Raw genomic sequence first — 16,200 nt, forward strand, 5'->3', positions numbered from 1 at the left:
GCTATCTGAAGTGGCAATCGTTATATAGCAGCTTATCTATGATACATTCAAGATAAATGATACAATATATTACTTGTTCATAGGCTACAACACAGCCTGCTTAATACCTTTCCTTAAATTCCACCTCTATACTACAATATGCTTGAGGTCCATGCAAAAAAGTAGCTACCTTTTATGTAGGAAATGGATGATTAAGTAAGTCTAATTACATGAAACAGAAGTTTGGTGTTTTGGTTTTTTTGCTTTTCTGTTTTGAGTGTCATTGCAACTACTGTATTGTAAAGGATGGAAAATAATTGCATATGTTAAAAAAATATGAAACTTTATAAAGTAAAAAAATAAATAAATATTAATTAATTAAAAAAATAAAAATAAAAATAATAATGGTTTGATGTCATCCAAACTTTACATATCATTTTTTTCTTTATAGAATTAGTTGTGTTTTTCAGTACTATATGAAACAGCGTCAGAGACAGTAAGCATTCTTGACTTAAAGGGAACATCTTAAAAAGTTTCTCCTTTAATTATTTTTGATAGAAGCAAGGTTTATCAAGTTAAGAAAGTTTCCTCATATTTCTATTTCATCATTAAAGAAAATTGGGTGGTAGAACTTTGTAAAATTCTTTTTACCTTGATTGAAATAGTCAGGTAATTTTTCTCATTTCTTCTATTAATGTCTCAGAAGACATATCTAAAAAAGAGTTGCTATGGCTAATGTTAAAGATGTTACTGCCTAATCCTCTTGTAGGATTTTTATGGTTTCAGGTCTCATATTTAGGTCTTTTATCCATTTTTAATTCATTTTTGTGTATGGTGTAAGAAAGTAGCCCAATTTTCCTAACATTTTTGTTGAAGAGACTTTCCCCATTTGTTATTTTTTTCCTGCTTTGTTGAAGGTTAATTGACCATATAAATTTGGGTTTACTTCTGGATTTTCTATTCTGTTCTATTGATCTATGTGTCTATCTTTGATCCAGTACCATATACTGTCTTGATCATTACAGCTTTGTGATATAACCTGAAGTCCAGAATTGTGATGCCTGCAGCTCTGTTTTTCTTTTTCAAGATTGCTTTGGCTATTCGGGGTCTTTTGGTTCCATATACATTTTAGAATTATTTTTTCTCATTGTGTGAAACATGCGGTTAGTAATTTGATAAGAGATTGCATTAAACCTATGGATTGCTTTGAGTTGTATGGACATTTTAACAATATTATTGGTTCTAGCAGTGGTGGAGTCTTTAAAGTTTTCTATATATATTATATATATTTCTACATATATTATCATGTCTTCTGCAAATAGTAAAAGTTTTACTTCTTCCTTACCAATTTGGATGGATTTTATTTCTTTTTGTTTTCTGATTGATGTAGCTAGGACTTCCAGTACTGTGTTGAATTAAAGTGACAAGAGTGGACATCCTTGTCTTGTTCTTGACCTTAGGGGAAAAGCTCTGTTTTTCTGCATTGACAGTGATTTTAGCTGTGAGTTTTTCACATATGGTCCTCATTATGTTGAGGTATATTTCCTATAAACCTACTTTGTTGAGAGTTTTTATCATGAATGGATGTTGTACTTTGTCAAGTGTTTTTTTCTGCATCTATTGAAATAATCATATGGTTCATATCCTTTCTCTTATTGATGTGATGTATCACATTGACTGATTTGTGAATCTTGAACCACCCTTGATACCAAGAAATACGTCCCATTTGATTGAGGAGAATGATTTTTTTAATGACTTGTTGATTTCAGTTTGCTAGTATTTTGTTGAGGACTATTAGAGATCAGAGATATTGGCCTGTAGTTCTTTTTTATTTGTGGTAACTTTACTTGATTTTAGTATCAGAGTAATGCTGGCCACATAGAATGAATTTGGGAGAAGTTTTCCTTCCTTTTCTATTTTTTGGAATAGTTTGAGAAGATTAAGTACTAATTTTATAAATGCGTGATAGAATCCACCTATGAAGCCATCTGGTCCTGGGCTTTTGTCTGCTGAGAGGTTTTCGATTACTCACTCAATTTCTTTGTTGGTTATCAATCTATTCAATTTTTAAATTTCTTTCTGTTTCAGTTTTGGTAATTTATATGTTTCTAGGAATTTATCCATTTCTTCTAGGTTGTCCAGCTTGTTAGCATATATTTTTACCTAATTTTCTCTTATAATATTTTGTATTTCCGTGATGTTGGTTGTTATTTCTCCTCTCTCATTTGTGATTGTGTTTGAGTCTTTTCTCTTTTTTTCTTGATAAGTCTCATTAGAGGTATCAATTTTACTGATTTTCTTTTCAAGAAACCAGTTTTCATTAATCTGTTCTACCTTTTAATTTAATTAAATTTTTTTAGTTTCTATATCATTTATTTCTTCTCTAATCTTTACCATTTCCTTCCTTCTGATGGTAAAGAGTTGTTTGTTGTTCTTTTTCTAGCTAATATAGGTGTAAAGTAGGGTTGTTTATTTGAGATTTTTATTACTTTTGAGTTAGGCCTGTATTGCTATGAACTTCCCTTTTAGAACTGCTTTTGCTGCATCCCAAAGGTTTTAGATCATTGTGTTTTCACTTTCATTTGTTTTCATGTATTTTTAATGTCTTCTTTTATTTCCTGGTTGACCTATTCATTGTGCAGCAGCATATTATTTAACTTCCATATATTTTTGGTCTTTCCAGATTTTTTCTTGTGGTTGACTTCTAGTTTCGCAGCATTGTGTTCAGAAAAGATTCATGGTATGACTTCAATCTTTTTGAATTTGGTTAGGCTTGTTTTGTGGGCTAATATGTGATCTCTTCTGGAGAATGATCTTAGTGCATTTGAAAAGAATGTGTATTCTGGTGTCTTAAGATGGAATGTTCTGAACATATCTGTTAAACCCATCTGACCCAGTGTGTCATTCAAAGCCATTGCTTCCTTATCGATTTTATGTTTAGATGATCTTTCCATTGATGTAAGTGGGGTGTTAAAGTTCTCTACTATGATTGTAATATTATTGATTAGTTTTCCTATGTTTGTTATTAACTGATTTATGTATATGAGTGCTCTTATGTTGGGTGCAGAAATATTTACAATTGTTTTATCTTCTTGGTGGGTTGTCTCCTTTATTATTAAATAGTGTCTGCTTTGTCTCTTGTTACAGTCTTTAAAGTATATTTTGTCTGATATAAGTATTCCTATTCTAGCTTTCTTTTGATGTTCATTTGAATGATATATATTTCTCCATCTGCCCACTTACAACCTGCAGATGGCTTTAGGCCCAAAATGTCTCTTATAGGCAACATATCAGTGGGGCAACATATATATAGGGCTATTGTCTTACCCTATGGTTTTTGATTGGATTGCTCAGTCCATTTATATTCAAAGTAATTATTGACAGATATATATTTACTATAATTTTATTATCTATTTTGTAGTTGTTTCTGAAGATTTTCTCTGATCCTTTCTTGTCTTTCTCTCTTTCATGGTTTGTTGATATCCTTTATGAATATATTTGAATTTCTTTATTCTTTGCATATTTATTAGTGGTTTTTGATATCTCAGTACCAGTAGGTTTGTACAAAGCCTCTTCTGCATATAGCAATCTATATTAAGGTGATGTTCATTTCATTTTGAGCCAACTATTTTCTGTCCCCTCCCCATGCTTTAGGTATATATCTTTGTAATTTATACCCTTTATTTCCTGAGCTCCTTGACTGATTTTTTTACAGAAGTATTCACTTTTACCTTTTTGTTTCCTACCTTTTTTCTTCAGTCCAGTTGTCTACAGAGGCTGTTTTTGCCTGTTGTGAGCAATGTTTGGTCCCTGGCCTGAATGTGGCACATTTTAACTAGGTGTGCTCTGGTATGTTTGTGAAATGAGACTGTCGCCACTGCCATAGTAACTGAGGCTCCACAAAACTCCCACATTGGAAGTTGTGTTTGCAAGGATTTGGGCTGGACTGAGGGAGAGGTCCTGCTGCACTGGGACGAAAGTGAAAGCAAGCATGATTGGAAGGGCAGTTTCATCGGAGCATGATGGGAAAGGGCTTGGGGTAAGCAATTTGAGTAGTGGGTGTCAGAACTGCACTAGTTCCCACTGGTGGCCGGCCCTGTGCTTAAGTAGAGGGGCAAAGGAGAGAAAGTCAATTATCTTATTCCTAGAGAGGTCTTTCCATGATACTGTCTCTCTAGGATGTACTCTGAGATGAACAAATAACCTCCCCACACTTGTGCCCCAGGTGCTCTTCAGATTACTGTTCTCATGCTGTGTGTCCATGGGTTGTTTGCCTGCCTTCTTCTATCCAAGAGAAGTGCAGTGCCGTGCCCTCCAAGCTCTATAACCTTTAAAGGTTTTTAAAGCAGCCAAGACTGATGACCTTAAAACTCTAGGTTTTAAGCACTCCTTGGTTGCCAGAAGTCATGAAATTTAGGCTCTCTCACCTTCCAAGCCAATTGTTATGAGGATTCATTTTCCCATCCACTCCTCTGTGTGGTAGTCTGTCTCTCATTCTTCTCCAACACCACTCCATCTGTACTGCAGCAGCTACGATCTGCTTCTCTCCCAAACCCTGTCTCCATACTTCCAGCCTTCTTCAATGTGGCCTCCTCTACCTTTAGTTGTGGAGTTGGCTCTGCCAGTCTTCAGGTCAATCTCTGAGATATTTAAGATGATCTGATAGTCATCTAGTTGCAGTCACGGGATGAGGCAAGTCTATGGTCTACTTACAATGCTACCATCTCACCTCATTGATATGTTTTCTGACGTTACAACATCCTTTCATTCCTCAGATATACTCCAATGGATCATGATGTATAATAATTTTAAAATATTTTACACTTGGTTAGCCAATATTTCCTTGAGGATTCGTAGGTCTACATGAAGTTAATGGGGCTATATATATATATACATATATATATATGGTATTGTTCTCATGTGGTTTGGAATCAAAATCACATAAACTGCATTGTATTTGTTATATTTTTAATTTTATTTATATTTACTTTATATTTTTAATTAAAAAAACTTGTAAAGATATAAGAACTATTACTTAAACGTTTGTTGTAATTCATAGCATATAGGCCTGAAGCTTTTCTGGGAAGTGAAAGATTTCAGTTTTTTAATGCTTATTGTCCTATTCCAGTTTTATATTCCTTCGTGGGGCCAGTTTGCCATTTTATATTTTCTACCAATGTATCCTTTATCCATTAACTCCAGTTTTTAAAAGTTTATTAGAGAATCATTAATCATAATTGTTTTTAAAACATTCCAGTTTCTTTTTCTTTTTTTTTTAAATTTTTTTTAATGTTTTATTTATGTTTGATACAGAGAGAGATAGAGCATGAGAGGGGGAGGGGCAGAGAGAGAAGGAGACACAGAACTGGAAGCAGGCTCCAGGCTCTGAGCTAGCTGTCAGCACAGAGCCCGACGCGGGGCTCGAACCCACGAATGTGAGATCTGACCTGAGCCGAAGTCGGAGCCTTAACTGACTGAGCCACCCAGGTGCCCCTCCATTTTATTTTTCATCTTCCTATTCTTTAATTTGCCTATTTTCTTTTTAATACTTGATTCTCTTATTTATCTTTTTGAAGAAATTTAGTTTATTTTTAATAATTGTAAAGTTTTAACTATTTTGAAATAATTTTAGATTTTAAGAAGATTAGGAAAGATAGTATAGACAGTTCCCACATACTCTTCACTCAACTTCTAAAAGCATTAACATCTATGTAGCCATGGTAAAATTATTAAACTCAGAAAGTAATGTTAGTAGAACACTATGAATTAAACTACAGATCTTAATCAGATTTCCTCAATTTTTCCACTAATGTCCCATTTCTCTTCCAGGATCCAAAACAGGATACCATATGTTATAGGCTGAATTATGTTTCTGCAAAATTCATATTTTGATGTCCTAATGCCCCTAGTGCCTCATAATGTGGCTGTATTTAGAGACAAAATCCTTAAAGAGGTAATTAAGTTAAATTGAGGTCATTAGGATGGGCCTTAATCCAATATGACTGGTCTCCTCATAAGAAGAAATTAAGACACAGGCATGTAAAAAAGGGAAGACCACATTAAGATACAGAGAGAAGATGGTTATCTGCAAGAAAAAGAGAGATGCCTCAAAGAAACCAACCCTCCTGACACCTTGATCTTGGACTTCTAGACTTCAGAATTATGAGAAAATAAATATCTGTTGTTTAAGCCACCCAGTCTGTGGTACTTTGTTACAGTAGACTTAGCAAACTAACATACCATTTAGTTGCCATGTTTTCCTAGTTTCCTCCAATCCCTGATAGTTTCTCAGTCTTTCCTTGTTTTTGAAAGATACTCTCTTATGTTACCAACCATTTGTTGACACTTTTGAAAAGTGCAGGCATGGTATGCTGTCAAATGTCCTTTAGTTTGGATTTGTCTGATACTTTGTCATGACTAGACTGCAGTTATGGACCCTCATTTACTACTAGAAAATGGTATTTAGAAACCAGGATATGGGTGCTAGGTGTGCTGGCAAAGAACTAATTTTTGGTTTGTTTTTTCCTCCAGCACTTTGTTGTTATTCACTTCATTGACTTCTGTTCTATCTTTGTTATTCATTTATTCTGAATCTTTGTATTTTCTCTGGTGCTTCCTCACTTCCATCTTCTTGAATTAAATACTTAGATTTAAAAAAAAAATCTTGTTTCCTTATAAAAGTTTAGTATTTAAAGCAACAAAATTTCCTTTCAGTTTCATTTTTATCTATGTTCCACAGTTTCATTTGTAGTGTTTTCATTGCTACTCAATACTGAATATTTATTAATTCATCCTTAAAACCAAGGGTTATTTAGTAATTTGCCTTTATTTTCCAAACAAATGAGATATGTTAAAGGTATTCCTTTAAGATATGTAATTCATAATTTAATGCATTATGTTTAAAGGACATAATGTTATAATGTATATGACACTGGGCCTTTGGAATTTGAGGCTCCCTTTGAAATATGATCTCTGATTTATTTTGGATAAATATTTGGTAAATATTTTGTGAATGTTAAAACAGAAAGTGAATTACCTGTCATGCAAAGAGTTCTATATATACCTAACAGTTTAAGTCTGCTAATTATAATGTGCAGATACTTGCTAACATTGTTTCTTTTTGTTTGAGCTATCAGTTTCTTAGAGAGGTATGTCAAAATTTCCAATTACAACTGTTGAACAATTTATTTCTCTCTTAAGTTATATAAATTGTTGATAAAAATATACACACGTGTGTGCACACACTTAGGTGCACATATGGTCTTGATGGCTATATCTTCTTAATCTACTATTCCTTTTACTGGTGTAGGATGTCTATATTGGTTAGAGCTTCCAGTTACCTATTTCTGCATAACAAATTTATTATAAAACTCAGGTGCCAAAGCAAACATTCAATTTTTTTTCCACAGTTCTGTGGGTTGCAATTTTGGAGAGGACTTGGCTGAGTGGTCTCTTTCTGATGTGTGTGGTATCAGTTGGGGGGGCTGGGGCAAGAGGATCCCCTTCTGAGATGGATCTGCCAACTGGGCTGGGATGTTTCCAGTAGCTGGTGTATGTATTAGAACTTCCTGGTACATTCTTTCTATATTCATTCCACCTGGCATCTTGCATTTCCTCACGGCAGGATACTTTCAGGGTAGCTGGGCTTCTTATATGCAGAATATACTGACCCCCTTTCACACTCCCCACTCCCAAAGTCTCATCTCATTGTGGTAACATCTTAACGTCAGGATTTAGCCATTTGAATGAAGTCTAGATGAGCATGAGTCGTCCTATGTGTGGTCTCTCAAGTGTACCACCTCTGACTCTGAAGCCCTGTAAGGAAATATTATGTCTCCTTTCTTCACTATCTTCCCTCACTATATGATTGTGGCAAAGGGCCAGCACAACTACAGTAACACCCCAGCTAAGAAAGCAGGGCCACAGGCTACACATAGCAGCTACTAGATCATGGCAATTTTGAAATCCACTTCAATACATATCACCAATTCTTTGATTACATCCTGCTTCCTGGCAATACTTCTCTGAAGGTCCTGGCTTTACGTCTAGCTCTTGATTCTGTCCTCTGAACCATTCTTCCTAATCCCTCAAAAGTTGTCTACGCTTTCAACTGAATGGCCTTCTTAGCACCACAGAAGTGTGAGGAAGAGGACATGTCTTTATTTTGTACTGTTCTTTTCTTTTTAATTTAGAATGACAGTACTCCAACTTATGCTGTTCATTGAAGAATGTTCCGGGTTTTCTATGAATCTTACTGGGTTTCACTCTATTAGACAGAATCCAGATTTTTAAATCTTTTTAAGATAGGCAATTTTCTCTCCTGGGCCCTGTGGCTATGTGCAATAAAGCTTTAAAAATCTTAGAATCCTTATTGTTTAACACAGAGTGTCTGTGAGACCAGTAAGACCATTAGGAGTCCTTTAGTCTAGCTGAAAGGTTCTATGAAATACTGCCTTACATCTTTCTGAGGTCTTAATGGAGGATTTTACAGACACCCTTCTGAAGTGGTTCTTTGCTCTGAATACATTTTATATTCCAAGAATCATTTGCTAGAAGAGATTTTTGCAGTAATTGTCCCCCCCTCATTTTGGCTCTTTTATACTTTTTCTAAATTTTATTCAAAAACTAAATAGCTCCATAGGACATCATTCACAATAGCCAAAAAGGTGGAAACAACTCAGTGTCTATCAACAAATGAATGCATAAACAAAATACAGTGTATAAATACATTGTAATACTCTTCCATTAAAAAGGAAGGAAGTTCTGAAAACTGCTGCAACATGGATGAGCCCTGAGTACATTAAACTGAGTGAAATAAGCCAGTCACAAAAGGACAAATACTATCTGATTCCACTTGTATGAGGTACCTGGAATAATCAAATTCTTAGGGTTATAAATAAGAATAATGGCTTTACTCCTGGGTCTAGGCGGAGCAGGAAATGAAAATTGTTGTTTAAAGGGTAGAGAGTTGTAATTCTGCAAGATGAAAAGAGTTCTAGAGATTGGACAACACAACAATATAAATGTACTTAACACTACTGAACTGCACATTTTTAAGATGTTAGGATGGTAAATTTTGTGTTATGTATATTTTACCACAATTACAAAATTTTAAAAGCCAAAGCCCAAACTAAGCAGCTCCTCTTTTAGTTCATATTTTTCTTTTTGTATCTATCATAGCCAGAAAAACCCAGATAGTACTTTCTGCATTTGGTCTAGAAACTTCCTTAGGTTGAACCACAAGTTCAGTTGTTCACAGGTGACAGTGTTGCCAAACTTTCCCCATACTATGTACCAAAGGTTCCTTTTTCGTCTGCCTCTGATACCATTTTCCTCATTGTCTTAAAAGACAATGTCTTCAGAGTCTTAAAAGATTTAGCTGCATATTCCTGCTTTTATTAACCAACTCTTTGAAAGCCTTCCAGCTTCTGCTGCTGGCTGGTCCTAAAGTCAAAGTCACATGTTTTATGTTTTTGTTATGTCAGCAACTCACTTCTAGGCACCAGATTTTGTTCTGGTTGTTAGGAGTAGAAGATTGATGGCAGCTGACCAACCAGCATCTGTTTGCATCAACTTTTTTGGCAGAACTTCTTCCCTGTACCCCCATCAATATTGACTATATGGGCTGTTGATGTCAATTTTTTTTGTAGTGATAGAGCAGGAAATTATTGTCCAAGGTAATAGAGGAGGAAGCAAAAGCAGAATTTAAAAACTTTCCTTGGGGCACCTGGGTGGCTCCGTCGCTTAAACATCCAACTTTACTTAGGTCATGATCTCGCGGTTCGTTGAGTCCGAGCCCCTCATTGGGCACTGTGCTGACAGCTCAGAGCCTGGAGCCTGTGTTAGATTCTGTGCCTCCCCCTCTCTCTGCCCCTTCCTTGCTCATGCTCTGCCTTTCTCTGTCTCAAAAATAAATAAACACTAATTTAAAAAAATCTTTCCTTCAACCTATCCAGTCTTTCTTTCTATCCATTCACCCATAGTGACTCATTATAGTTTTCAGTTTGCTTGAGTATTGTCTTTCATTGATGGGTGGGTGTCAGGGTTACTATAGCTACTTCTGGCTTCTTTCTAGCATCTACAGTTTCTTCAAGGTTAATTTTTGGGGTGGCCTGATTTAGGAGACAGGGAAAATTTCTTTTTAAGTTTTTATTTAAATTCTAGTTAGTTAATATACAGTATAATATTGGTTTCAGGTATATAGAATTTTAGTGATCCAACACTTACATATAATACCAGGTGCTCATCACAATAGGTATCCTCCTTAATCCCCGTCATCTATTTAACCCATTCCCCCCACACCTCCCCTGTGGTTTGTTCCCTATAGTTAAGAGTCTGTTTCTTGGTTTTCCTCTCTCCACCCATGTTTGTTTAATTTGTTTCTTAAGTTCCACACATGAATAAAATCATATGGTATTTGTCTTTCTCTGACTGACTTATTTTGCTTAGCATAATACTCTCTAGTTTCATCCACGTTGTTGCAAATGGCAAGATTTCATTCTTTTTTATGTATTTATCCCAAGAATACAAAAATACTAATTCAAAGGATTACATGAATCCCCATGTTTATAGCAGCATTATCAACAATAGCCAAATTATGGAAAGAACTCAAATGTCCAATGACTGATGAATGGATAAAGATGTGGTATACGTACATACACACTCACACACACGCGCACACACACACGAAGAAGCTAGGGAAAATAATACAAAGGTATGGAGTATGGAAATTTTAGTCTCGTAGGAAAAACAGATCATTAAAATATGAAGACGGTAACCACAGTGTATTAGAATAGAGAAATAGCTTCTAAAAATTTTTTTATATTTATTTATTTTGGGGAGAGAGTCAGAGCTTGAGCAAAGGAGGAGCAGAGGGAAAGAGAGACACAGAATCTGAATAGGCTCCAGGCTCTGAGCTGTCAGCACAGAGCCCAATGAGGGGGTCAAACTCATGAACTGTGAGATCATGACCTGAGCCAAAGTCAGACAGACACTTAACCAACTGAGCCACCCCAGGTGCCCCTGTTTTATTTATTTATTTTTATATTTTTAATGTTTATTTAATTTTGAGAGAGAAAGAGAGAGAAGGGGAGAGAGAGAGAGAAAGAGAGGGAGAGAGAGGGAGGGAGAGGGAGAGAGAGAGAGAGAGAGGAAGTAGTTTCTAAATCAGATTTGGAGTTCATGGAAGGCTTTAGAAAGGAGTCAAGTAGGAGTTGTGCTAGGTAGAGCACAGTTTAGGCAAAGGGACTTCAGGTATAAAGGCATGTATAAAAGAATGGTTTTCTGAGAGAACATGAAATTTTAAGGAATGCACATGTAGTTGTGAATTGTCTGAAACAAAAAATGTATGCAGAAGAGTGGATGGAGATATTAAAAGTAGGAGGGGCTTGAATATATGTTATACCAAAGAGCTTAGCTTTTATTCTTTAGGACAGTGGGAAAGAACTGATTTTAAACAGGGAATTGTTAGGATCAGATTGACATATTTCTAAATTTTCTTTTTATTAATTCTAAAAATACTTATTTTTGAGAGAGTTAGAGAGACATTGTGAGCAGGGGAGGGGCACAGAGAGGAAGACACAGAATTCAAAGCAGAATTCAGGCTAGGAGCTGTCAGTACAGAGCCCAACTCAGGGCTTGAACTCCTGAACTGCAAGATCATAACCTGAGCTGAAGTCATATACTAAACGACTGAGCCATCCAGGCACCCCAGATTGACATATTTCAAAGATTGCATGGACAGCACAGTGTGATGCTTAAGGTCTAGTGCCCTTTGCTTGTGTGGAAACCTTCTAACGTCCTGGAATGAGCACTAACAATGAGTTTTATGGTCAACTATTTTGTGTAAAATTTTAAAAAGGAGGATGTATTAATTGCAATGGTCTTTTACTACTGTAACTTGCTTCTATTACATTTTCCCTAGGTCCAGGGCAGTTTGGAAATCAACTAAGGAACATTCAGGATCACTTAGTTATATTAAAGTAGTTTGTAGTTACATATATGTATAGCTAAGTTATTGCTAGCCATCCTGGTATACAAATAGCTTCTGGTAATGATCTGGCTACCCACCCAGCAGTTAAAACATAAAGATCTAGGGCCAAAGGTCATATTGTGATACGTGCATTTATGATTTTCCATCTGTTCCTTAAAGAAGGGCCCTAAACCATATAAACGTCGGTACCTACAAACCAAGATCTTTACCTCTAGCCATACAAGACAGGACTAAATCAGTTAGCTGCTGTAAAAAGGTTTTAGCCTTATGAGAAATGAAGACCTGAACCAAGGCAGTGGTAGCAGAAACAGAGGGGAAGGCTTAACATGCAAGAAGCATTCAGGCAGTACAATCTAGAACTTGGCAATTGTTTGGATTTGGGGGTTAGTTTCATAACAGATTATCGACTTGGATAATTGGAAGGATGGAGGCCATTCATGGAGAAAGAAGATTGGGGGAACTGCAAATTTGGGTGGAGGATGAATCCTATTTTAGGCTTCTTGCATTTCAGGTGTCAGGTAGAGAAAAAATGCTGGTCTGCAGCTCAGCTAAGCACCTAGGTGTCGGGAGATACGATTTACTGTATTTTCTTCTTTGAAATGTATTTTCATCTGGCTTTTTTGGCCCTTGCCTTCCGGTTTCCAGGCCAGGGAACCGCAGCCACCTACACTTACCCAGAGCTTCCCAGTGGCCCCTGCTCACCGGATGTGGGAGCAGCACTTCCGCCCCCAAGAGGCACAGGCTCAGGGGACGCACCACACAGGGGCTGCTGAGCTCTCAGCCCGGCTCAGCCTCTCTCGGTTCAGGGCAGCTAGTGAGTGTTTTTGCCTCTGCGTGGTTTTCGGAAGGATACCCTTTACGGCAGAGAGAGTGTTTTTCTCGCCACTTAATCCCCCAAACCTTCGCTTCCCCTGCAGGAAGTCAATGGCACCTCCCTGAGGGCTTTGTAGGTCTCCTGGCACTGAGAGAGCACAGTGGCGCTAATGAAGATGAGTCAGCACTGATTTCCCAGCTGCTGAAAGCCCGACTCATTACCTTTGGTGGTTTTGCGCAAACCCCAGAAAGCTTCCTCTGCTGACTTCACGGTCTGCGGTGACTCTTGGTCCTTAGATATGAACCTAGAATTAGGAGGGAAAACTCTCAGTGATTAAGATTACCTATTTCTTAAGCCATCCCCCCCCCGCAAAGGGACCAGAGTAATTGCAGCCTCTCGGAAGCCCAAAGCCGCCCATGGTCCCCAGCAAGTGGGAAAATTTACACTCTCTTGTGACCAAACTCAATGTAAGCAGGATAGTTGAGGAAACCCTGACCACTTTATTACTGACAGATGTGTAGTTTTTATTAGTTTACTACTTACAAATGTATTCTAAATAAGCCATTCATAGCAGAATACCAAAATGTACTAGACAGTACAGTGGGAAATTCTGTGTCATTGAAGATGACTAGTAATGGAGAGTGTGGTTTGGACCTGCTGTAATTATACCTTGAACCACTGGTTGAATTATAAGTCTTTTGTTTGAAAAAAAAACAAAACCAAAACTTAACCATGCCATTGACCTGTTCGAAGTTGTTTCTGTTCTTTGGACTTGTACTTTTTACTTTGTAGTATGACCCACACTAGAGTTCAGCTCCGTGAAGGTAGGAATATTTTTTTCCTGCTTTCTACTGCATTTCAAAAGCCAAGAACTGTTTTGGCCCAAAGTAAGCATTCGACACACTTACAGAATAATAGAAAAAAAATGAGTATGTTGTTTTTCAAAGAGCAGGAAGTAGAGCCTGCAGTGGGCTTGCATGATTGGCATGGCCCGTGTGGAACATAGTTCTACCGAAAGTTCTGCAAGCAAAGGCTATCAGAAAATGAACAAATGTTAATGGAATACCTTCTGTACCCCAAATGATAACTTTCCAAATTCCCCAGAATTTACTATCTTTTCTCCATTAAATATTCTGACATTGTTATATTTGGGCCTATGTGGTTCACCTCTGTGACATCTCCGATAGTGGTATGCTCATACCAGAAATAAGTATTTATTATTATTATTATTATTATTATTATTATTGAAAAAGCATGCGAGGAAACTGGTTAAGGCATTAAGTTACCTGGGAATTCATTAATTTATCACACGCACAGCCATTTGTTTCATAGAATTACGGTCCACAGTGCTGCAAATTGTGTCTTTTGAAAATTGAGGTTTGTTTCTGTGAAGGATTTGTAAGTTTTCTATGATAAATTTTGGATTTTCATTTCAGTGATCCTGTAAAAAATTAACTTACACGTGTTCTGGGTTATCTAGATAACCAAATCCTAACAAGAGGTTTTGGTATCTCTGTTTTCTATCTCTGTTGACCGTGTTAGCACTACTTAGTGTAATACTTTGTTTCAGGTTACTAAGGGAAGATCAGAGGCAGCCTTAAAATACATAAGTGACTTATTCACCCCACATTAAGCCCAAATGACATTAAACTGCTTTGTGGGAAGATTTCACAGTAGTTTAAAAGGAGAAAAGAGAGAAATGAGTCATAATATGTGACAAAATAGGCTTGCGAGAGTCTATACCATATTCCTGTTCTGAGAGGTGATTTAGTTTGGCTAAACATAATCATTGGTGTTTGAAAATTAATATTTTAAATTTAAATTTCATTGACTTTATAATTTTGTATGCAGTTATTTCATAATTTTCTGGGTGTTTTTTGTAGTACAAGAAGGATAATATGAAGTTTGAGCCTAACTTGATATTTGTACATATTTATAATATCATAATGAAAATAGTTTAAATTGGGAACAAGAGACCTAGAAAATGTGGTTTTGCTATACTCAAGTTTGTGAAAATGACATTACAAAGCTTTGAGCTTTAAGGCCCAGAGCATAGAATATTTATTTTAATGAGGTGCAGGTGGTGACAGTTCACGGTAGGGAAAATGTTTCTGCTGCTCGTAGTGCTCACGGTAGTGAAAAATAGAAGAGAGGGATCTTAGCAAGATGAAAATGTAAGAAGATTGGTTGGAGAAAATGGAAAAATTTTAGATAAAATTGGAGCTTTCTTTGCAGTTTTGCTTTTGGCTCTGAATTTGTGAGTTCTCTTTCTTAGTGATTTTTCTCAAATGGCTAAGTGAAATGCAGTGTTTTAGTTTCCAGAGTTAAGGGAAGGAACTTGCTAATCAGCACTTCTGTAGATGGTGCAAATCTCTGGTTTGGAACACTGGGAGACCTAAAGAGCTGTTTAAAGTCATTGTGGTAGAAAACCAGAGGAAAGAGACGCTATCCTTCCCTCCCCACCTCCCTATCCCTGGTCCTGCACTGGGAAATAGGAATGGAAAGAAATGAGGTGAAGCCTTTGTTTTGGTTTATTTTAATAAGAAGGGGTATGGGGGGCAGGTGTTATTTTAGAGTCAACTTTGCTACCATGTCCAGAGCAAAACTCTCAGGAATTCAGTCACGCAACAAATATTTATTGAGCACCTCTATGGGCCAGGCATTATATGGGGAGCTGAAAAGAGTGAACAATACAGGGTCCAAGCCTTTGGGACTTAGGTAAAACTAATACTTGTTGATTTGTTGTATCGTGTGCCTATCTTCACTTAGTGCACTTGAGTTGAATATGAGTAGGCAATGTGAAAATCTTTAGTGCACTCTTTATGTTGATTTGTTGGTTTCTGGGATGGGACACAGAGTGAGATATTGTAAAGGCTCAGATTAATGTGTTCTTATCTTTCTCTCTTTTTAAGGGGTGTTATGAAAGTTGACATAAATCTTCAGAAAGTGGACATTGACCAGTGCTCAAGTGATGGCTGGTTTTCAGGAACTCACAAATGTCACCTTAACAATTCAGAGGTAAGAACATGAAGATAAAGCCCTCTGAAATCAGAAGCTCAGAAATGTATAACTTTTGAATTATGTTGTAATTGAATGGGTAAGTGAACAAGAGGCGTCTTACTGGGAAAGAAAAATCTCCTCTGCAATTCTGAATGTTGCCAAAGAAACTGGAAGAGGGGTAGGAAATGTGCAGAATAACTGTTCATTTGGCCGAAGCTAAAAATATATCTGAAGTTTTGCTTTAGTTAAAGGCTGACCCTATTCTTCAGAGTGGGACTCAAATTAAAATAGCCGTGAAGTGAGAAACCCCAGGAGGGGTCAACCAGATTATGCACGTTTTTATGCAGTGTGATGCTTGTTGAAACATAGATGCTGTGCATTCAGACACGCTGCCATCTGGTAGGAAAGCAATAAA

At 36.7% G+C, this 16,200-nt stretch overlaps 1 protein-coding gene across 1 annotated transcript in view; it reads left to right on the forward strand.

Moving 5' to 3' along the window:
- Nucleotides 1–16,200, forward strand: part of GPR158 (G protein-coupled receptor 158) — a 410,420-nt gene that overhangs the window by 20,982 nt on the left and 373,238 nt on the right. The window contains exon 2 of the mRNA XM_029955110.1: nucleotides 15,698–15,803. Coding sequence (XP_029810970.1) covers nucleotides 15,698–15,803 — 106 coding nt within the window. The remainder of the gene's footprint in view (nucleotides 1–15,697; nucleotides 15,804–16,200) is intronic.

This window comes from Suricata suricatta, chromosome 10 (genome assembly GCF_006229205.1).
Source record: "Suricata suricatta isolate VVHF042 chromosome 10, meerkat_22Aug2017_6uvM2_HiC, whole genome shotgun sequence".
NCBI lineage: Eukaryota > Metazoa > Chordata > Mammalia > Carnivora > Herpestidae > Suricata > Suricata suricatta.